This window comes from Cryptomeria japonica, chromosome 10 (assembly GCF_030272615.1).
Source record: "Cryptomeria japonica chromosome 10, Sugi_1.0, whole genome shotgun sequence".
NCBI lineage: Eukaryota > Viridiplantae > Streptophyta > Pinopsida > Cupressales > Cupressaceae > Cryptomeria > Cryptomeria japonica.
In genome coordinates, this window is record NC_081414.1 from 264,497,720 (window position 1) to 264,522,298 (window position 24,579).

At 37.0% G+C, this 24,579-nt stretch overlaps 1 protein-coding gene across 1 annotated transcript; it reads right to left on the reverse strand.

Annotated features, from left to right (window-relative positions):
* Window positions 1–21,881: 21,881 nt before the first annotated feature.
* Window positions 21,882–24,179, reverse strand: LOC131039104 (uncharacterized). The gene has a single exon (XM_057971757.2). It carries the CDS (start codon window positions 24,177–24,179, stop codon window positions 21,882–21,884), a length of 2,298 nt encoding a protein of 765 aa, XP_057827740.2.
* Window positions 24,180–24,579: the final 400 nt, after the last annotated feature.

The following is a 24,579-nucleotide window of genomic DNA, read 5'->3' on the forward strand; positions in this document are numbered from 1 at the left end:
CCCTAACACCTATAGTAGTAGTTATATTGGTAAATGAGTTTGAATTTTTGAAGTCAGTGACATATTTTATGAGTCAAGACGAGACCAAAAAAACAATGTTTTGAGAGAAACAGTTAGTTTGTGAGTTTCTTAGCAGAAGAGAATGTTTTTTATTGGGATAAACTGGGGAAGAGGAATGTTTGAGAGTAACAGAAGAGAAATGTTGCAATAGCAGTGTTTGTGAGAAAAATATAGAATACAAGTGTTGGGAGTATAGTGGAGTCATAGGCAGCTCCGAATGAAGAGAAGAATAATGAACAGTTCTAGATAAATAGAAGATTTTTTTAAAACATTTTGTAGCTAGAGGATAAATTAAAAAAGTTTGTTTGCTTTTATTTATCTCCATATTATTTGGTTGTTTGATCTTCACAGCAGTCCCCTATTAATATTTCTTTTTTGTGGTTTATTTTGGATTTTATTCCCTTCAATTGATATCAACACTGTAATCTCCATCGGTAATTTGGATTTTGTTTTATCACATTTGGCATTTCACTCTACAAACCACTGTAGACTAGATAAGTCGTAATCTTATTTGATGGAATACGCCAACGCCATAATAATAGTTTGAATAATATTTCCGGTTCTTGTTTTTGGGTTGTACTCCTGGTAACAAACACCTATTAACACACAAACGCTCACTCTCCCACTTAGAATGTGGAGCCCATCATAAGAAAGAATATATTAAAAAGTAGGACCCTGAACCAGAGAGTCTATTGGAGTCCAATGCTTCCTTTTCCTGAATGTGCTCACTATAGTTGGAAAGCACCTAAAGAAGACAAATTAATCAAAGTATTATGTTGGGGGACGCATTCCAGGCAATATCCTGTGTTGTTATAGTTGCGTATTGACAACCTTGACAAAATGGTTCAAGTCAAAAGAAGGAATATGTATCTTAGTTTTATATTGGATGATAGTCAATTTATTCGAGAAAGAGAATACTTTTGGATATGCACTCTGTCAAAGATTGCAATAATTGATTTGTCTATAAAATTTTGTTTTACATTCAAATTCAAAATTGTACGACATAGAGTTCTATTTTATTCTTGGTTAAGTTGATACTCTACTGCTCTTTTATTTCTAGAATTGACAATATTTAGAAATCTTTAAGAGAATGTAATATTGTAGAAAACTATGTATTTTTTTAGGTCAACTTTTATAAATATCTTTTAAAGTTTGAAGATAGTAAGCAAGCATCTTAACATGATGTATGTAGATTTTTTATTTCTTTGGGTACATCAAATCTTTTTTTTTTTTTTTGCTATTTTTGGTTCTCTTAATGATCTAGGTTGAGAGAGCTTTCAAATATATGTTGATGTAAAAAGTGGAAGCAAGTAAACGTATTTCAATTCTACCATATTGAGAGACAACTTGTACAAATGAAAGATGGATATATAAGAAGATGCAAAGTATTATTGTGTTAGGAATGTATGTTATGGGAATGTATGATTAGTATATGAAAATAATTTGTCAAGATTGATGCTATAATTTTAGAATATGATTTCATATGTCTCAATGATGTTTCAAACAAGAATCTCTACCACTACACATACATTTGATTGATATTAAACTTGCCTCATGTAGATCCCAAGGAGAAAAAAAGTAACCAATTCTATTGATACCCTATATATGATTCATAAGTTAAAAAATCTATGATGCATGCCTCCTTAAAAAATCACTTATTACATTAATCGAACTAGCTCATGTGCATTACACAATTTATCAATCAAGCTCTCAATTTCTTCGCTCTTTGAAGCTTGAATAATATATTGCATTATTGGAATCACATTATCTAGATAGTCAAGGCGGACAAAATTGTAAAACATTTAGTACTAGATTCATTTCTAGATAGATTATTTGGATCCATAGCTATCAAGATCATGTCAGTAAGAATGGGGCCATCTAACATATAGATAAATTATGGATGCGTGGATGAAGAACTAAGCAACATATGCTACATAAATTTCTACTTTAAATTTTAGAGATAAGTATTCAAGACCCTCCATTAATCAAAAGTAGTATGATAATGCATACCAAATTTTTGTCCTTAGGGGCCCCACTTAATTTAGTATTTCTCTAAATTCATCATATTTAATCAATAATAAAAAGAAAGAAATCAAGAATTTAAAAATGGTGTAAATATGTTATTGGTGATATTTTTATTTATATTTATTGATAATTCTTTTTAAATAAAAAATATCTTTTATCATATTTGACTAGTTTAAAATAAAAAATGAATTTACTTTTATTATTTTTCAATAAGTAAGTATGAAATTAAACTTTTTGTAATGTATACTTTGAGTTACAAATAACATATTTTAATTCTTTCTCAAACCTAGACCCTAGGATTATATTCTTTAAAATTTTGTAGTAAAGATATTTTATTATTAATTTCATGTAATATATTAATTTTTTTGTATGTTAATTTAGATTTTTTACATTGAAGCAAAGATATCAATAGGGAGAGCCATATGCCATTTTATATCATTTTGTCATCATCTACTATTATTTCTATTATCTTGAATATAATTTAGTAATTTTGTTGTAAATTTGCTTTCATTAAAAATAAAAATATTCAATATTTAAAAAAAAAATGATGAAAGCTAATATTTTTAACATATTACAATGTGTACTAGTTATCTCTAAATTTTTGTGTTATTGTAATTTTGTTTGACCTTAAAATACAATGCAAAGTGACATGTTTGCTATAATTCAAGGGCAAAGGCCTTACATAAGTGTCATACAATTGTGAAGTAGTTCAAAGACATTAATAATTGAACTTAAATTTGAAGGAATGAATTCAGTGATTATGTTGCGATTGAGATAATAACATTTTGCACATGAAATGATAACATGTTGTGGTTTATTTTTCTTGAAATTTTCTTACAATTTGCAAATCTGACTTTATTTTAGAGTTGAAAATAACTGACATTCAATAATGCTTGATGGATGTCCATACCTGATCCAAAGCTCCCATTTTGACACAGGTTGGGAGGAGGTTGGCAAATGAATATTCTCTTTTTATTGGCTAACTCTTCATTGAATGTTAGTTGGGTTGAATATTCTCTTTTTATTGGCTAACTTTTAAAAATTGGTCAGTGACAATGATTTAAGACTTGTTTTAAAGCGAAATTGTTGACGATTTATTGATTTTGAAGAATGGGAAAGATTTGTTCAAATGCAATGGTATGGACGCTGATTTTTCTGTGGGCGCTATTCTTCAATCTAATACAATGGCTATCCGTAATTCTTCATTTAATTCTATATTTAACACAATTATTTGTGACACTATTATGCATTTCAAATAAGAAGTCCTCTTGAGTATTTTTTCCTCGAATGAACTGTGAAATTCTCATCATTTGTTGGCAATACAAAACACATTGCTTATCAAGTGTGAATGGTCGTTCTCACAGGGCTTGTCATTCAGTCCCCCTTGGAAGGCCGGTTCCTTGGACTATCTAAGGTCAAAGTCTCCTTGGACGACTTTTAGTTAAACAAAGGCTCAGTGGGTGGGTGGGGATAAGTCTGTGAAGAATAAATGGGATGTGACCCACACTCTGTAATGGCGAACTGGTTGGGTCTACCATCAAGCCCCTATTGATTCTATCGTAGACGCTTGCAATCATGGTCTGGATTTTCATCCTTACACTTGCAACTTAGAGCTTCCATTATTACATTTTCGGTCAAGCAGCCTATCTTGTCTCTTTCCCCTTGGCTTGTGGGCCTTAGTTGAATTGACTCCATTTATATAGTTGGGGTCTGGTTTCCATACTATGCTAGTTACTATTTCACCACCGCTAGAAAGGTAACGCATTTGATAGGTCCCATATTGATTCTTTTTTGTCTATGTAGAGATGTCATATAGACATGGAAGGCATGTATGTAGTGAAGATGTCTATGTAGATAAGATGTCTTATTATTACGCCGAAGGTGCTTTCTTATATGAGATGGACATTCTATTATTTAAAATCAATGGCTCACAATTCATAAGGAGACTACAAGATGATTCAAACAATGTGGAACATCTGATTTTCGCTGCATTATATTTCGGCATAAAAATATATGTAAAATATATCGAGAGATATCTTATAATAGAAGAGAATCATTGTAAAATAATTACTAAACACCAAGAATACAAATCCATTAAACTGTTGCATGCAAAAAGTTGTGAATCTAGTTGGAAACAAGTGAGGAGGGTTCTATTTTATTCGAAGTAATTAAATAACACCTACACAAAAAAACTGAAACATGACATATTTCATACATTTACCCGTCATTTACATGTCAAATTGTTTCAGAAATGAATTTTTGTTTATAGTCTTTTTGATATCATTGTAAATACCTTTGGTCATGAACATTTGCTACTGTACGTCTATGTCTATCTCGGCGTCTATCTCCATCCATCCCCTGATCTGACAATGTCGACAGTCAAACCACTAGAAGGCCGCTTGATCTCTATGCTCTTGAACCTTAATTGTCGGTTGCATAGACACGGCAAGTTGAACCTTAATTGTCGGTTGCATAGACACGGCAAATTGAACCTTAATTGTCAGTTGCATAGACACGGCAATTAGTCGACAGTCAAACCACTAGAAGGCCGCTTGATCTCTATGCTCTTGAACCTTAATTGTCGGTTGCATAGACACGGCAATTAAAGTCACACGTGACTAGGAGAGTGTAGGACGGCAATTATTAAGTGGTGCCAAATCTACTTTACCGTGGTGGGAAACAGGCAAAACACGTACTCTGCATGATTTTCAGAATCGCGTGGTATGACTGACCAGTTTTCACCCCAAACACACACAAACAAAAAACCAACAATGTGCAAACACTCATAATACATTGACATGATTCATACCTTACAAATCCCTCCTCGTGCCAAACTTCTTCACTAAACAAAGCAGGCCTTCACTCACTCAGCTATCCTTGATGCCCAACAAAATTATATGAACAAATGAGAAGGTTGCAATGGACTTAGACCTTCTAGTGTTTCTTCTTCTGTATCACCACCAACCAACTGTATCAGTAATATTATTACTAGGGGCCCTCCATCTCCCAACACAAAATTACACTTCTTTGTTTTTCCTACTCTACTTTCTCACCTCCTCATAAAAATCCCAATTTCCGTTAATAGACAGATATACACAATTCTGCGCGAACTGGACATACGTAGACACTGCTGCAATTTCCAAAGGCTTTCTTTCATTCGTTGTCTAATAATTCTTGTGCCAAGCCATCGGACGGTGCGTGTCCAGATGTAGAGTTACCAATTTATTATGTGGGTGTACAAGACTTTGTTTAAAAGTTATATATTAAGATTATTTTTAATATGGTATTTTGTTTTACTGATGACTATTCTAATGACAATAATCAATCTAGTTGATATGGAATTTTAACTATTTCAATTCATTCAAGGCTAAATATATTGATAAGATAATCAATCATACATCTACACATGAGAGAACATAAAAATTATAATTATATTCATACATAACATATACACAAAATATAATACAAACTATCTTCCCAAATTTTGTAGAGCTTCAAACAAGTACAATCATTATCCTCCTTTCTCAATTAAGATGATCTTGTTCCTACTTAATCAAGCTTGTGCCTCCAACTTAATTAATCTAAGCTTATTCCTACCTTGCTTAATTGTACAACAATTCACAATCTTCTTTTGTGCCATTTAGAACCTCACATCACTAAACTATTCGACAAATCCATTAGTTTTATTCATGAAGTTGAATATAATCACAGACAGTACAAAAACCATCTACTCAATCTTTTGTCTAATTTCTTACAGGAAATTTCTTCAAACAAAAACATTTGCATTTTTTAAGCTCCAAGGTTGATATGAAATCATACTTACCATATGTTTCAAGTGGAGCAGCTTCAAAACTTTGGTGCACATAGAGTGTCGTGGCATATCTTCCTCTAATCGGTGGCATCATTATCCAAATATGTTTCAAGTGGAAGAGCTTCGAAACTTTGGTGCACATAAAGTGTCGTGGCATATCTTCCTCTGCTTGATGGTATCATCATCCAAATAAAAAAATTATTTGAGTATGCCCACAATAAAACTTGTCTTGCCAAATAAAGATGCATCCTTATAAAATAGTGTTCCTATATAAGCTTATTATTATAGTTTTCCTTTACAAAAGAGTTCCCCCTACCAAGTAATGTGATATTAAAACTATGAACAAGATGTGATGTTATTGTCATACTATGGATCACTTCACCCGAATCTGAATTGACTATTCGTACAATGGCATCTATCAATGCAGGCAATTAGAATTCAAATTTTAAATAAATATTATACAAGCTATGATCTAGATAGAAAAGTTTTTAATTTATTAGAAGAAACTCTAGGCCCCTCCCCATAGCCTAAAATTGATGGTCAAACTTGCTTGCTAACCAAACTTTTCATTACGATTATCCATTCAAGCTTGTTCTTCAAATACTAAGACATAATCTATATATAGATCTTATAAAAGAACTTTACAATCTCTCTAAAATCTCATTTTTTATAAGATAACATGAACCTTCAATTTTGATTCTATTTATGATAAAAAAAAAAGTGTATATACAATCATACACTCATCAAATTTAAACTTGTCTTGTCCTCAATACCAACTTAAAATTTACACTTTCTATTTTAACAAAAAAAACATTTTAATCTTCAAATATTATCTTAACTATTAAAATACACTCAACTATTTGCCATTTTTGTTCTTTGATCAAACTATTGAATCTTACGAAAAAAAGTATCTCAAGTAGTTGAGCACAATTGATGAAGGTGATGGTATGTTCCTTTATTATGCCATCCATCAAGGTTCAAACCCTCAAAGGTATGATATAAGAAATGAGACTTAGATTGTGCCTCAAGTGAATTTGATGAACCTTTCTTCAATTCCATAATTTAATTGCCCTCCCATCAATTATGCTACACTATTTCCTCCCTTTGAACACTCGTCCACAATGACACCCACTTTCAAAAAACCATAAAACTAGTACACCTTCCAACGTACAAATGATATGATAAGTGGACAGCTGATCTCATGGCCTCAATATCTCCAGCCTTTTTTAATGACCATCTCTTTGCCAATATTATACTATGTGCTAAAATACACACAAAAATCTCAATCGAATCTCTGACGAATGATCATTGTGTGAAATCTCTTTACCCGATACAATTCTCTCTCTCTCACCCCTTATTATAAACATATGATGACCATGTCAATAATAGGGTATGTGCACCAAGTTGTGCTACCAAAAGGGGGTCTTAAGATGCCACTTTTTTCTAAAATCAACAAAGTTTGAACTTCAACGACAAATTGAAGATAGTTAGACTCCAAATTTGAAGATGAAACAAAAACAAGAGTCAGAGTGCTTCAAGTCTACTTTCTAAACTACTAATTTTTTTTGAAAATGGTGGAGATTAAGGGCTTCAAAAAGGGGGGCCACAAAAAGTGGTCTTGTTTTTATGCAAAAAAATAACATAGCGTCTGTTGTGGCCCCCCTAAAATGTTAACTTTTTTTTTGAATTTTTAAAATCGCTTCGGTGAGAAATTAGCTAACACCTTGTAGTTTATGCCAGATTTTTCAGCTAATTTTTCAATGAGTATATGATTTTTTACTAATTTTTGAAGTGGACACATCTTGAAAAATAGAAATTTGAGCGTGCTCCCCCCTAAAATCATTGATAACTAATCAAAAATCAAAACTTTTTTTTTTAAATTGTGTATAATGGAGTCTAGTTTCTAAAAATGAAAGTTTCTTCAAAATCCGATGAACGTGTAAAACACTATACCCAAAATAGTGCATGTTGGTTTTTGACCAAAAATGAACACACTAACAAAACAAATTATAGATGAAAGCCTTAACGAAATCAAAATGTGAAAATAATTACATGCTTGGATAGCTAAGAGAGAGATCGAGGTCTCTATGGTATTTTTTTTAGTTTTATTGAAACACGTGCAAACCTGATGGAGAGCACGACCAAAAATATGTGAAAATTTTCTAATCCTCTGTTAAAAACATGTCTCAGGTCTGAAATGGTCATCCAACCCTTTGGGTTGGATACCCAAGTACAATCCAACCCAAAGGGTTGGTAGTTCCCAATGCAGACCATTTGGTGAGTGCCAAATATGGTGCTCGCCAAATGAAAAAAAATTGACTTTTCCCATTTGGCACGCGCCAAATGTCCTGCATTGTCCAATTTGAAGGTTTTGTGATGCAAATTTTTCAACTTGGGCACAAGTTATACCCATCATGAGAGGAGAATATATACATGAAATATAATATTTAAGTATAAATCACTTTAAGTTATATTTCATGTATACATTGGTATGATGTTTGAGAGTGGTTTCAAATCTATAGGAGTTATAATGTAGATTCTTATTTTTAGAGGATCATATTGACTTTCATACTTAGTCAAATTTCAGTAATCAACATTCTCCTACTAGCATTCTTTAGATAAGTATCTCACTATCTTTATCTTCCCTAAACTCTACACCTATCTCTCTCCCTCTCTTGTCTGTCTCACTTCTCTCTCCCCCCTCTAGGTATATCCCACCCTCTCTACCTTTCATCCCTTCCTTGTACCCTAATTTATATCCTTGAATCCCTTCATCTCTCTTCTCTCCCACTCTCTTATTATTTCTCTCCCCTCCCACTCATTTCTCTTGTTCACTACTGATCCCTTCTATCCTCTCTCTCCCCATATCTAGGGCTCTCCTTCCCTCCCTATTCACCTCACTACCTCTCCCTCCCTATATTATTACCCACCTCTCTCTCCCCCTCTAGGTTTCTCACTTATCTAATTGTCCACCCTCTAGTTATCTCCCTCCCTCTCCACCTTTCTCTCCCTTTCCCTTGCCCCTATCTATTTATGAACACTCTCCCTCTCTTCTCTCTCTCCAAACCTAGATCCATCTCCTCATTCTCTAGGTCTCTCGAACCCTCCATTTCTACCTCTCCATCCATCCCCTCTTACTCATCTCTTTTTTCTTCTATCTCTTCTCTTCTCTCTCCCTTCTCTCTCTAGATCTCTCCCTTCCTTTCTTCCCCTCTCCATTTATATATCCTTCCCACACCCTCTCATTATCTCTCTGTCCTATCTTATTCTCTCTCTTCATTGTCTAGTTCATTAACTCTCCAACCCACCCTCTCTCCCCTCTCTAGGTTTCTCCCTCCCTTCCTCTCCACCTATCTACCTTTGCATATAGGTCTCATTACCCACCTCTCTTTATCCCCCTCTATCTATCTCACTCCTCTCTTGAAATCTAGGTCTCTTGCCTATCTATATGTCCCTCTATAGTTCTCTCTCTCCCTCTCTATCTCTCTCCCCCTCCTCCTTAACATATGACCCACAACAACACCAAGTGGTGTCCTAAGGGGTCACAAGACACTATATGACCCCTTAGGACATAATATGACCCCTGACAACACCTAAGGAGTCATATGGTGCCCTAAGGGCACACCATATGACACCTTAGGACATAATACAACCCATAACGACAACATATGATGTCCTTAGGGGTCATATGGTGTCCTAAATGGTCATAGGACACCACATGACCCCTTAGGATACAATATGACCCCTAATGACACCTAAAGGGACACCACATGACCCCTTAGGATACAATATGACCCCTAATGACACCTAAGGGGTCATATGGTGTCCTAAGGGGTCATAGGACACCATATGACCCCTTAGGACATAATATGACCCTTGACGACATCTAAGGGGTCATATGGTGTCCTAAGGGGTCATAGGACACCATATGACCTCTTAGGACACCATACAACCCATAACAATACCATATGGTGTCTTAAGGTGTCATAGGACACCACATGACCCCTTAGGACACCATACGACCCATAACAACACCATATGGTGTCCTAGGGGGCCATAGGACACTAGATGACCCTTGAGGTCACCATATGACCCATATTGACACTATATGGTGTGCTAAGGGGTCATAGGACACCATATGACCCTTTAGAACACAATGTGTCCCCTAACGACACCTAAGGGGTCATATGGTGTCCTAAGGGGTCATAGGACACCATATGACCCCTTAGGACACAATATGAACCCTAACGACACATAAGGGGTTATATGGTGTCCTAAGGGGTCATAGAACACTATATGACCCCTTAGGACACCATATAACCCAGAATGACACTATATGGTGTCCTAAGGGGTCACATGGTATCCTAAGGGATCATAGGACACCATATGACCCCTTAGGACACCATACAACCCATAACAACACCATATGGTGTCCTAAGGGGTCATAGGATACCATATGACCCATTATTACATAATATGATCCCTAATGACACCTAAGGAGTCATATGGTGTCCTATGGGGTCATAGGGCACCATATGACCCCTTAGCACACAATACGATGCATAACAACACCATATTGTGTCCTAAGGGGTCATATGGTGTCCTAAGGGATCATACGACACAATATGACTCCTTAGGACACAATATGACCCCTAACAACCCCTTAGGGGGTTATATGACACCATATGACCCCTTAGCACCCTATACAACCTATAATGACACCATATGGTGTCCTAAGGGGTCATATGGTGTCCTAATGGGTCATATAACACCATATGACCCCTTAGCACACCATAAGACCCATAATGACACCATATGGTGTCCTAAGGTGTAATAGGATACCATATGACCCTTTAAGACACCATACGACCCATAACAACACCATATGAGGTCTCATATGGTGTCTTACACAATATGCCCCCTTAGGACACCATATGACCCATAACGACACCATATTGTATCCTAAGGGGTCATATGGTTCCCTAAGATGTCATCAGACATCATTTGACCCCTCGGGACACCATACGACTCATAACAACACCATATTGTATCCTAAGGGATCATATGGTGTCCTAAAGGGTCATAGGACACAATATGACCTCTAACGACCCCTTAGGGGGTCAAAGGACGCCATATGACCCCTTAAAACACCATATAGCCCATAACAACGCAATATGGTTTCCTAAGGGGTCATACAACACAATATGGTGTCCTAAGGGGTCATACAACACCATATGACCCCTTAGCACACCATACAACCCATAAAGGACACCATATGGTATCCTTTATCTGACACCATATGACTCCTTAGGACACCATATGACCCATAAAGACACCATATGGTGTCCCATGGGATAATATGGTGTCCTAAGGGGTCATTGGATACCCTATGACCCCTTAGGACACAATATGATCTCTAACAATACCTAAGGGGTCAAATGGTGTCCTAGGGGTTCATAGGACACCATATAACCCCTTAGGACACAATATGACCCCTAACGACACCTAAGGGGTCATATGGTGTCCTAAGGGGTCATAAGACACCTAATGACAGCTTAGGACACCATACGATGCATAATGACACCATATGGTGTCCTAAGGGGTCATATGACACCATATGACCCCTTGAGAATAGAGAGAGAGATGGTGACCTTGAGAATGGAGAGAGACAATAAGAGAGTAAGGAATATATATGAGAGAGTCATATGGTATTTTATGACCCCTTAGAACACCATATGACCCCTAACAACACCATATGGTGTCCAAAGGGGTCATATGGTTTCCTAAGGGGTCATATGATGTCTTAAGGGGTCATATGGTGTTCTATGACCCCTTAGGACACCACATGACCCCACATGACACCATATGACCCCTTAGGACACCACATGACCCCACATGACACCATATGACCCCTAACGACACCATATGGTGTCCTAAGAGGTCATATGGTGTCGTTAGAGGTTATATGGTGTCCCATGGGGTCATATGGTGTTCTATAACCCCTTAGGACACCATATGACCCCTAACAACACCAAATGGTGTCCTAAGGGGTTAGACGGTGTCCTATAGGGTCATATGGTGTTCTATGAGCCCTTAAGACACCATATGACCCCTAACATCACCATATGGTGTCCTAAGGGGTCATATGGTTTCCTAAGGGGTCATATGGTGTTCTATGACCCCTTAGGACACCATATGACCCCTAATGACAACATATGGTGTCCTAAGGGGTCATATGATGTTCTTTGACCCCTTGGGACACTATATGAGCCCTCGAGACACCATATCACCCCTATAAACACCATATGGTGTCCTAAGCGGTCATATAGTGTTATATGTCCCCCTAGGACACCATATGACCCCATACGAAACCATATGACCCCTCACGAAACCATATGGTGTCCTAAGGGGTCATAGAGCACCATATGACCCCTAACAACATCAAATGAACCCTTAGGACACCATATGGTGTTGTTAGGGGTCATATAACACCATATGACCCCTAACGACACCATATGACCCCTAACAACACCATATGACCCCTAATGACACCATATGGTGTCGTTAGGGGTCATGTGGTGTCATAAGGGATCATATGATGTCCTAATGGGTAATAGAATATCATATGACCCCTTAGGACACCATATGATTCCTAACGACACCATATGACCCCTTAGGACACCATATGACCCCTAACAACACCATATTGTGTCTTGAGGGGTCATGTCATGTACTAGGATGTTAAAATGGGTCATATAGTGTCCTAGGGCATGATAGAACACCATATGACCCCTCAGGATACCATATGACCATTTAGGACACCATATGGTGTCATTAGGGGTCATATGGTGTCCTAAGGGGTCATATGGTGTCATTAGGGGTCATATGGTGTCCTAAGTGGTCATATGGTATTCTATGACCCTTTGGGATTCCATATGACCCCTTAGGACACCATATGTCCCCTAAGACCACCATATGGTGTCCTAAGGGGTCATATGGTGTCGTTAGGGGTCATATGGTGTCATTAGGCATCATATTGTGTCCTAAGCGGTCATATGGTGTCCAATGACCCCCTAGGACACCATATGACCCCTAACGATACCATATGGTGTCCTAAGGGGTCATATGGTGTCCTTAGGGGTCATATGGTGTTCTATGACCACTTAAGACACCATATGACCCCTTAGCGCATGTGATATGGTGTCGTTAGGGGCATATGGTGTCCTAAGGGGTCATATGGCATTCTATGATGCATTAGGACACCATATGACCCCTAACAACACCATATGGTGTCGTTAAGGGTCATATGGTGTCCTAAGGGATCATAAGGTGTCCTAAGGGGTTATATGATGTTCTATGACCCCTTAGGACACTATCTGACCCCTTAGGACACTATTTGACCCCTTAGGACACCATATGACCTCTAAGAACACTATATGGTGTCTTAAGGGGTCATATGGTGTTGTTAGGGGTCATATGGTGTCCTAAGGGGTCATATGATGTTCTATGACCCCTTAGGACACCATATGGCCCCTAACGACACCATATGGTGTCTTAAGGGGTCATCTGACATCGTTAGGGGTCATATGGTGTCCTAAGAAGTCATATGGTGTTCTATGACCCCTTAGGACACAATATGGTGTCGTGAGGGGTCATATGGTGTCGTATGGGGTAATATGGTGTCTTGAGGGCTCATATGGCATCCCAAGGGGTCATAGAACACCAGATGACCCCTTAGAACACCATATGTTGTTATTAGGGGTCATATGGTGCCCCAAGGGGTCATAGAACACCATATGACCTCTTAGGACACTATATAGTGTCTTATATAGTGTCTCAAAGGGGTCATATGGTATTCTATGACCCATTTGGGCACCATATGACCCCTTAGGACATCATATGACCCCTAACGACACCATGTGACCCCTTAGGCACCATATGACCCCTAATGACACCATATGGTGTCGTTATGGGGTATATGGTGTCATAAGGGGTCATAGAATACCATATGACCCCTTAGGACACTATATGGTGTTGTTAGGGATCATATGGTGTCATTAGGGGTCATATGGTGTCCTAACGGGTCATATGATGTCCTTAGGGGTCATAAAAAACTAAATGACCCCTTATGACACCATATGGTGTCGTTAGGGCTCATATGGTGTTCTAAGAGATCATATGGTATCCTAAGGGGTCATAGAACACCATATGACCCCTTAGGACACCATATGACTTGTAACGACACCATATGTTGTCCTAAGAGGTCATATGGTTTCCTAAGATATATAGTAATGGTTTCCTAAGGGGTTATATGGCCCACCATTCTCCTGCACATACCCAGATGGGTTATATAGAGATATAAGATACCTAGAGGGGGAGAGAGGCATGAGAGACCTAGATAGGGTGAGAGAGAGAGAGGGTTGAGATAGATGGAGGGGGATAAAGAGAGGTTGGTAATGAGATATGGATGGAGATGTAGAGAGGTGGAGAGGGAATGAGGGAGAAACCTAGAGAGGGTTAGAGAGGGTGTGATGGAAAGTTGATGATGTAGACGGTAAAGAGAGAATAAGAATTAGTAGGGAAGGGAGAGAGAGATGGGGATAAGGAGGGAGAGGGAGATAAAGAGGGAGAGGGGAAGAAAATAATGGAGATGCCTATAAATGGGAGGGAGGGATAAGAGGAGAGATGAAAGAATAAAGAGAGAGAAGAGTATGAGGGGATTGAGGGAGAGGTAGACATGGAGAGACTACAAGAACTAGGGAAGAAGATGATGTAGAGGTGGGGGGAAAGCGAGAAGAGGAGGAGAGAGTTCAAAAATAAATAGGGGTAAAGGGGGAGGGAGATATAGGGGAAGAGAGAAGGAGAGAACTAGAGAGGGGACAAATAGATAGGTGAGAGAACTATATTGAGAAAGAGAGATGAGAGACCTAGATGACAAGAGAGAGGAATGAGATAGATAGAGGGGGGAGAGAGAGGTAAGTAATGAGACATGATGCAGAGGTAGATAGGTGGAGAAGAAGGAAGTGGTAAACCTAGAGAGGTGAGAGAGAGTTGATGACCTAGAATGTAGAGAGAGAGAATAAAAGAGGAAGAGAGAATAAAAAAGTGGGGGAGTGAGATATATATGGGGGTATGTATGGATGGGGAGGTAGAGAGGAAGAGGGGAAGAAATGAAGGGAGAGACCTAGAGAAGGGAGGGAGGGAGAAGAGAAGAGATAGAAGAACAAAGAGAGGAGTGAGAGGGGATTGATGGAGAGGTAGACTTGGAGGGAGTGAGAGACCTATGGAAGGAGGAGATAAAGAGGTTAGGGGAGGAAGAGAAAAAAAGGGAGTTTATAAAGGGATAGGATTAAGGAGGAGGGAGAGAGAGGTAGAGAGGGACATAGAAAACTATAGAGGGGGCATATAGATAGGTGATAGACCTAGATGGCCAGAGAGGAGTGAGATAGATAGAGGGGGATAAAGAGAGGTGGGTAACAAGACCTATATGCAGAGGTAGATAGGTGGAGAGGAAGGGAGGGAGAAACATAGAGAGGGGAGATAGGGTGGGACGGAGAGGTAATGACCTAGACAATGAAGATAGAGAATAAGAGAGGAAGAGAGAAGATGAGAGAGTGGGAGAGGGAGATAGAGAGGGAGAGAGGAAGAAAGGAAGGTAGAGACCTGGAGAGGGGAGGGGAGGAGAATAGAAGAGATAGAAGAATAAAGAGATGAGTAAGAGGAGATGAATAGAGAGGTAGACATGGAGGGACTGTGAGACCTAGAGAATGAGGAGATAAAAAGGTTTGGAGAGAGAGAGAGAGAAGAGAGGGAGAGAGTTCATAAATAGATAGAGGTACGGAGAAGGGAGAGAAAGGTGGGTAATAATATAGGGAGATAGAGACAGTGAGGTGAATAGTGAGGGAGGGACAACCCTAGATATGGGGAGAGAGAGGATAAAAGGGATAGGTAGTGACCAAGAGAAAGGAGTGGGAGGGGAGAGAAATAATAAGGGAGTGAGAGAGAAGAGATAGGGAGAGATTCAAGGATAAAGAAGCGAGAGAGACAAGAGAGGGAGAGAGAAATGGATCCCGATTATCCTATTTTGAAGGGTTTTCTTCAATCATGTTTGGATCGATGTAATTCTAGATGCATAGCTGATTTGAAGCTATGACTTCTCCATTAAGACTTTTGTTGCACAAACAACATCATTTGCCAAATGACTTACCTATTGACCTCATGTACAAAAAAAATGCATGCAAAAATAGACCAATTCTATTTTTCTATTTTATTGTCCACACCTCCTCGGCATACCCATTACACACCATGGTGCAATTGCTAGTTTGTAACGTTTTTGTATAGATACGTCTCATTATCTATAAAGGATTCATATGGATAGGTTTTCTTAAAAGGAAAATTTAGTCAATAGATGAATATTTAACCTCACTTGTAATAGAAAAATGGTGTATCATTTCACATTGTTGGAGATGGGACTACCCCTACCTTTATAGTGGACCTAGGCTCAATTTATGGAAGATTGTTGCATCTTAGTTTTGTTACCTAGTCTTTTGGGTTGAAAAGTAACATAGAACACCCTATCCCCTACTTGTATAGATAGGAGTAGAAGAGTATACTTGCTTCACCCTCAATATAATTAATGGGTATAGAGATAGAAGGGTGACCCTACTCTCTATAAACATGATTTTCCCTTGTATCCAATTAATGGTTAGGGTCATGACTTGCTTTGCCTAGATCTAGGTTTTGGAGATACAAATATTTTTGAATTTATGGCTACTATTTTGCTTGTTATTCACTATTACTACATACTCGAGTGGGATTCTATTCTATATTAGTGGCCATGGTAAATATTGTTAGGTCAATCCATTTACTACATAGATGATGCCTTGAACCCATGACATAACTAAATTTAATTCCAACAATATTAATGTTGGTAGTAGTCAATAGAGAGAGGTTTGGTTAGTGTTCTTCCTTTCACCTCCACCCTTTTTCCTTGTGAATAGATAAGGGATTTGGTTAACCTACTATGGGTATAGTGGATCTCTCTCTCTCTCCAAGATGTAGGTAGGGGGTCAATAGAGAGAGGTTAGGTTTTTTCCTCTTACCTCACACTCTAGATAATTTAGATAAAGGGATGAGAGGAAGATCAAATAGTTCTATTATAGTAGTAGTATAATCTATCATAGAATTCACATTCCATATCCCCTTCCTCTATAATTGAAGAAGAGGGAGCTCTAATTTAGAACTAGTACCTTCACTAAGTATATATATAGAGTAGGGATATAGATATATGTGGGTGGGTGGGCTATAGAACTAACCTTAACAATATATTCTGATGACTAATAGTTGATATATCACATATATATTAATAATGCCACATTTTGTTTTAATGATACCCCATATATAGTAGGATGGAGTGATAATATAAAATCACTACTAGACTATGTGATATAAGGGGCTAGTTTGGAGAGTAAAAGCCATAATAGGAGGAAGGGACCTAACCCACCTATACTCTCTACCAACCCCATTTTGAAGAGTAGACCTCTTCTAGTTTAGTTCCTTAGGAGGGTAAGGTATAGTTTGGATCTACTTCTATGGGGTAAGTGCAAAATGATGGGGCATCAAAAGGTGGATACACCACTTTTTAGCCCCCTAGTAAAAAATAATGCGAACATGTTGTATCACACTTGTATTATGTTCACTTTAATTTAAAAACACTTGGATTTGAAGTCATTTCATTCAACCTCTTAATAAAACCCATGATCTACAACCTTTTAAGAACATGCTCACATTGTGGGATAGTCATTTCATCATTTTTTGTGTGCTAAATCACTACCAAAATATGGTCAAAATGACACCAAGGTCAAAGGGGTAAGTTTTTAAAAGAATGGTGTAAAAAAATGATAAATAGATAGGTTTTATTAGTTTTTTAAGTGGCTTTTGTTTAGTTTTCCAAGAATTGATAATGTGCCACCAATTCATGAAAACCTTGACGAAGATCAACCATAAAAAACCCCTCTAACAATGGCTTAACATCCTCTTATGACACAAAAAATATTTATTATGGCAAATAGAAAACAAGAAAGAACTCAAGGCAATAATTGGAAAGTTAAGAGATCCATCAATGATGAACTCCTATAGGTTCACCTAAGCCACTTCACTAAAATTAATCATCTCTCACATAGTATTTATGGTCTCGTAAATTATATCTCTATACAATTTTGTCCTTATCTAGGCCTCACTTTAGCATCTCAATCTCTCATGCATTGATCCACTTTGATTTTGCTCACACAGACCCCAAATTCTACATCCCAAACATTTTCTCAAGGTCCTGCCTCAATTTTGGTCTTGATTAAGAAGACCCGGGTGATTTGATCACCCTGGTCCCAAGACCGGGGTGACCCACTCACCCCAGTCCCCTTAATTAGGACCCAAATTTGGTCCTCACAACGGTAACATTTGTAAGGTGGGCAATCATTACCCGAGGTAGACTACATTCTGAAATTTAATTACTTTTGGTGTAGTTAGGTATAAAAAAATGTCTAACCCCCTCATTTGTATATCTCTACTTCACAATTATATCTCTCAATTACATCCATAATTCATATTTTGCAAGATCAAGCAAATTCAAGTGAGCAAGCTATCAAGCATCAAGGCATTGAAGGAGATGTCAAGTACAAAGTTCAAGCATTCATGATGGCATCCATGATCATGATTCTATGAAGACATTCAACATGACATTATCAACCCATGCATGAAGATTCAAGGCGAGATTCATCAAGGTATCAGGTTCCAATTCAAGCATTTACAATTCAAATGTCCTTACCTTCAAAAGACAAGCTTTTCCAATCCAATTCAAATTCAATTTCCATGTTAATTCCAACCCTACTAAGATTTGACCTAAGGAAACCAATCCAAAACATCTTTTCCTCTTTCTATATGTAGGTGATAGATTCAAAAGTTGTAGAAGGAGATTGAGACTAAGGAGACCACGATGAATAGATCTAGCTTTTGCAGAAGCGAAAAGCGAAAACAAAAAGATGGGGTTACACCACTGCATCGATAAGAGAATTTCTGCCAAACTTTTGGAAAAAGATTCCTAATGATCGTATTTGGAGATATGACGGAGAACTGCCATGTGAAGTCAATTGTAGAATGCTTGATTGATATCTCACTGATGAAAAGAGTAGATGTTTATAAAGGAAAGATAAGTTGCTCGAAGAGAAATGTAGTTTCGCTAACTAGATAACTGTCACTGTAGCTAACTACATAACCGTATGCAATGAACAAACAACGTTAATAGTAGCAACACTTCTCGAAGATGAAAGATATGAACAGAGGTAAATATAGAGGTACGATGGTTGATGTGAATATTAAAGATGATATTGAATCTCAAAAACTATAGTTAGAAATTATTACAAATATGTTGAAAATGATGGTGTCTAGATCAACTTAGGTGGTACTCACCACAAGATTAGCATTATTGACAACATCAGATTTGTAACAAAGTAATCAAAAGAAATTATTACAATGGAAGATGATGTAAAACTATATTTTGTAAGAGTTGATAGAGGAGTTCTAGATGTTTTCACTCAAGGTAAAACACATATTGGTAATGTTTCATTTGTTTTAGGGTTAAATAAATATCTTATTAAAAAATATAAAGGTTATTTTTAATAATTGTTTGTTAAGGTGTTGAGTAATATATGAAACAAGGACTATTTGACTTGATAATTTTATTTTCAAATGACTTAGTTTCAAATGTTAATTAAAGAATTCAATTGTGACATGAAGGACTTGACCATTTATTTTAAATTTGAGTCATTCAGAAAAAAATTCAAATATATTGTAGTGTATGGTCTTGCACCCATGACAATAGAAAACTACTTTTGTGAAGCCTATGTTATAGTGAAAAAAAAAGAGAGAAAATTTTGAAGCTAGAAAATATTAAAGAGTAGATCCAAAAGGTTAGAGCTGGTTCATTTTCTTCTCAATTGACCAACAAAGATAGTTTTTATAGGTAAATATTAATATTTTATGCATTCAAGGATGAGGTCACTCTCAAGTATGTGTTCACTTTTTGAAGAGTATGTTTGAATTATTTGATGTTTTCAAGATGTTTATACATGAAATTAATGTTATAAAAAAAATTCAATTCCAAGAACAACTATTAAGGTATTCTATTTGAGGTAATTTAATTTTTTAGTTAGAGAAAGGGAAATAAGAGTCAACTCTTCACTCTACATTCTCCATAATAAATTGGAGTAGCCAAAACACTTCAAGAACATGCTAAATCAATGCTCAACTCTTGTAATCTTAGAAATAAACTATGAAGAGAATCAATTCATCTAGTGGTTTATTTGATCACAAAGTTTGACTAAAACCTAGGAAAGTACATCTCTAAAAGAGACACAATTAGGTAAGAAATCTATGTACAATAAGAAATAAGACCAAAATGCAAATTAAAACTATAAAAATTAAAACCTACTTCAAATCAAGCTCACACCTTAGTTAAAGAGAGAATAAATGAAATAGAAATGAATAAACCAAACAAATCTCATCCACGCATGATTCTTGTAGCACCAAAAGATGGTTGTGCTCCAATATTTATTTGTTGAAATGATCGATGAATGTGATTTTCAATAGCAACAAAATGGTAGTTCATTCTTAGGTTTGTAGGTTATAGATGTGATTGATCAATAATGAAGATCAAAGAGAATAAATTAGTTGTTGGAACCAAGTTGGTTAAATAGTTGTGACATGAATGGTGCAGATAAAAATAATCATTTTTAAATTATTCTATGTATTTTAGGCATTGGTTACTTGGTTATGAGATGGAAGGTTGATATTTAAAGGAGATATTTTTATTATTTTATAGACTTTTAGGTGTAAAATGTGAGATTTAATAAATATTTTTAACTAAACTATTTGAGATAGGAATGAGATTAATAAACTTAGCATTCATTTATTAGCACTTCAAGGAAATGGATTAGGAATTTAGAAAAATGGGTTAGGACAATTAAATAAATTATTTAATTAATGAACAAATAGAAACATGATAAATAATGCTAAAGTAATGCGTACTTTCTAGATGTCTACAAAACCATCAATTAGCATATAAATAATTTATTTAATAAATTGACAAAAGGGCATGGGATAAATGATGTTAGAACAATGTGTACTTTTAAAATGTCTACATAACCATCAATTAGACATATTAAATCTTTTGGATTGTTGCATATAGACATATTTTTAAAAATAACAGAAATAAATTCCATGATAAGAGTAAAAAATGAATCCTTGTTGGATATGATGGCTCGCAACTATCAAGGAAAACACCCATCAAATTATAAGACTATGGGGTCAATTATGCATTGATGGCAATTTTTCTTGATGCTTATGAATCAAGAATTTTTTAAGAAGTCATAAAAGAAAAAAGAAAAAAGAATGTTATGGATTAGAAAATAGATTTAACTCACTAGAAGTAGGAGTTGGCACTTTTACATGTTAATGAAGAAGTCATTAATTAGAAAGGGATGCTTCGATTAACAAGCACAAAACAAGACTTATAGTTATAAGTGACAAACATAATCAAAATAAATGTGTTGAAGACATATAAGCATTCACTATCCTATTCTTGTATAAACAAAATGAAATACAGTTTGCAAAAAGTTGAAATATAAACTCTATTTCATTACAATCTCTAAACATTTGTTACTTAGAAACACATCTATCAGATAAAAATACATCAATCTATTTATTTTACCAGTTTCAAATATCTTGAAAGAAAAAATATTAAAAAAATAATCCAATAATCTCGAAAGTCGAATTGTTTAATTGATCTGCATAATCTAACTTTCCGACATCAGGAAACTTTAATAAAGGGAGAATCCTTTTCAAAAGTAATAACGGATACACAACCAGCAAGCAAAAACTTCAGTTCTAGGCATAATCTTTATGTAACTTATGTATACAATAAATCCACCGACTATCCGATCTGAAAAGTGTGATACCTTCTAACAGCGGGAGCTTCCTCTGTTGCCAGTGAGGTGTTAATGGAGGTGCTTTCTGCATCTGAGCTCCATTTTAAAGTCCACCCAACACTTTCAGTCACTCCCTTCCCTCTCCCCGCTACTCTTGCAATTCTCAAAATGTTTTCTTCATCGGACATACTCGCCAGTTTCTTGCAATCCTCCATTATTACACCAGCCGCCTTTACACAGCAGGACCCCATCACATCTGCCAACATTCTACACATTCTATCACAAATTTCACCAACACTATTAAACTGATGCTCTTGATCCATGCTTACCCTTCCTATCCTGTAGAGGCTGTAACCTGCAATTGCCTCACTGGGCTTGCTCGAGCAGTACTGATTAGCTATTTCTTTGCCCTTCTCAACAAGATTCTGGATTGCTGCTTTTGCGGCTGCAGGGGACTTGTCAACAGGCCTGCTCAGTGGAAGACTGTATTCAAGCCATTTGTGTTTTTTCTGTAGACGTTCGAAGATTTCATCAGCTTCTATGCTAAGTTCAACTGTTTCTATGGCATTATTTTCCACGACCTCCATGATATTCCATGCTTGAGAGCAAGCTTCAATGCCTCTCTTTAACATAATTTTGGCCTCGGCCTCGTCATGAGTAAATGCAGAAAGTTCGATGATTACTGCAATTATCGAGATTGCTGACATTTTCCAAGAGAACTTGCGAACATCCAACTCTCTTTCCACTTGTAATCTATTGAGGGGATCATTTTGGGGTTTCACACATTTTTCACCGCGCAAATCTGGTGAAGACTTTTCCCTAATCAGAGATATTAAGTCACCACATTGCTTCCCCTCTTCTTCCCCCTTTTCCATCTGCTTCTTTACTTGACTAATTGATTTTCTGTTGGCTACCCATAATCCGGCAGAATTTTCGCCCTGCATATTTACCAGTGCCTTCAAGTATCTACTGTAGTCAAGAAATTGTCCTAATTGAATTTCTGATCTATATAAATTGGAAAATTCTTCATATGCTGAACCCATGATAAGTTTGCCGAAATATTTGTTGGAAAATAGCAGTTGTGATAATAAACAACAAAATTTGCTAAACAGAATGGAAAACATCTGAAGCCAATAAAGCACATGTAATAGCCTATTGAATCTCATGACCCTGCACAGCTTTATGACTATTTTAAGTAGGCAACTTCTACCAAGCTGCCGTTGTCTTGTGGAGCTACGCATCGACCCCAACAAATGAGTTTTCCAAAAATCCTCAATTTGAAAATATTGTGAAAAACTAGAATACCTCCATTCCAAAGTTTTTGGGTAGTACATCACTTGAGTGATGCATCTCCAGTATATGACAAGGGAACCCATCACAATGACCACACCACGGAGGCCGCTCTCAATATATGTTGGTATCCACATATACCTTCCTGAATGTTTTCTGAAGACCAATATTTGACAAACCAAAACTCCATTGCAAGCGCTAATGATTAGCGCTACGGATGAACTGAGACATGATCTAGTGATTATATATTGAGGATCGGAAGTGCGAACCACAATCCATGATTTAGTTACTTGTTCTTCCACCTTTTCCCATCCAAATTGTGTATGGAAATTCGGAGGAGAAAAAATTACAGGTATTTTAGGAGAAATAATTTTAGGAATAGTGACAGAGGCTAGAGCACCAGAACCCAAAATAAGAACCAGAAATATAATTGACACTATTATTATGGCGTTTGCGAATTGCATCAAATAAAATTCGGTCTTACCTATTTCGCAATGGTCTATATGCTGAAATGCCGACTGAAGCATTTGTGCTTCGTAAGAAACCTGGAACAGAAATATTGAAGAGCTTATGATAAGCGCGGCCATGTCAGACCACAAAGATGCGGAAAGAGGGCGTGCAACTCCTGGCAACAAACAACCCATTAACACACAAACGCTCACTCTCCCACTTAGAACGTGGATCTCCTGACTAGCAAAAGTACTCAACAGGTCACACATTTCCGATGACAACTGGTCACCATAATAGCCGCTAACGTAAGAAAAGTCGAAAGAGATTTTAAGGATTGCGACGAATTGAAGAGCAAGAGCACCCAGAACCAGAGAGTCTGCTGGAATCCAATGCTTCCTTTTCCTGAAGGCGCTCCACACATCTGCTGCTATCACTACAATTGGAAGGCACCCATATGCAAGTATTCCGAAAAAGAAGATGTTACCGATAATGCAGCCTGAAAATTCACCCATGTCACAACCTTTTCTGAAAGCGCTGTCAGAACTACCATCTGATACTCCCATCTTAGAAAAATATCACCAAAAAAAAATCACACATAAAAAATTTGCAGGTCTGAATAGCAAGTAGGTCAAGTGTTATGTCGTTGGGAAGAACTCCAGACAATTTCAAGGATGTTTCTTGCTTTGCAGGTCTGAATAGCATCTTAGAAGAATATCACCCAAAAAAATCACTAACTCGGCCATAGAAAAAATTGCAGGTCTGAATAATGAAGTCAACCGAAGAGCAAGTAAGTCAAGTATTATGTGGACGTTTCTTGCTTTGTCACCGTCGCATTCGCAATACTTGACAAGATATTGTTCCACTAAATAATGACACGTGTTCAGTCTTCAAACCCTGCTTTTCCACTTTCCATATGAGTGGGTGAACAAAGTCCAATATCCGTACTTATTCACGGGATGGAAA

Bases quoted from the DNA above. Each gene is read 5' to 3' on its own strand.
- LOC131039104 (XM_057971757.2), bottom strand. From the start codon at position 24,179: ATGGGAGTATCAGATGGTAGTTCTGACAGCGCTTTCAGAAAAGGTTGT.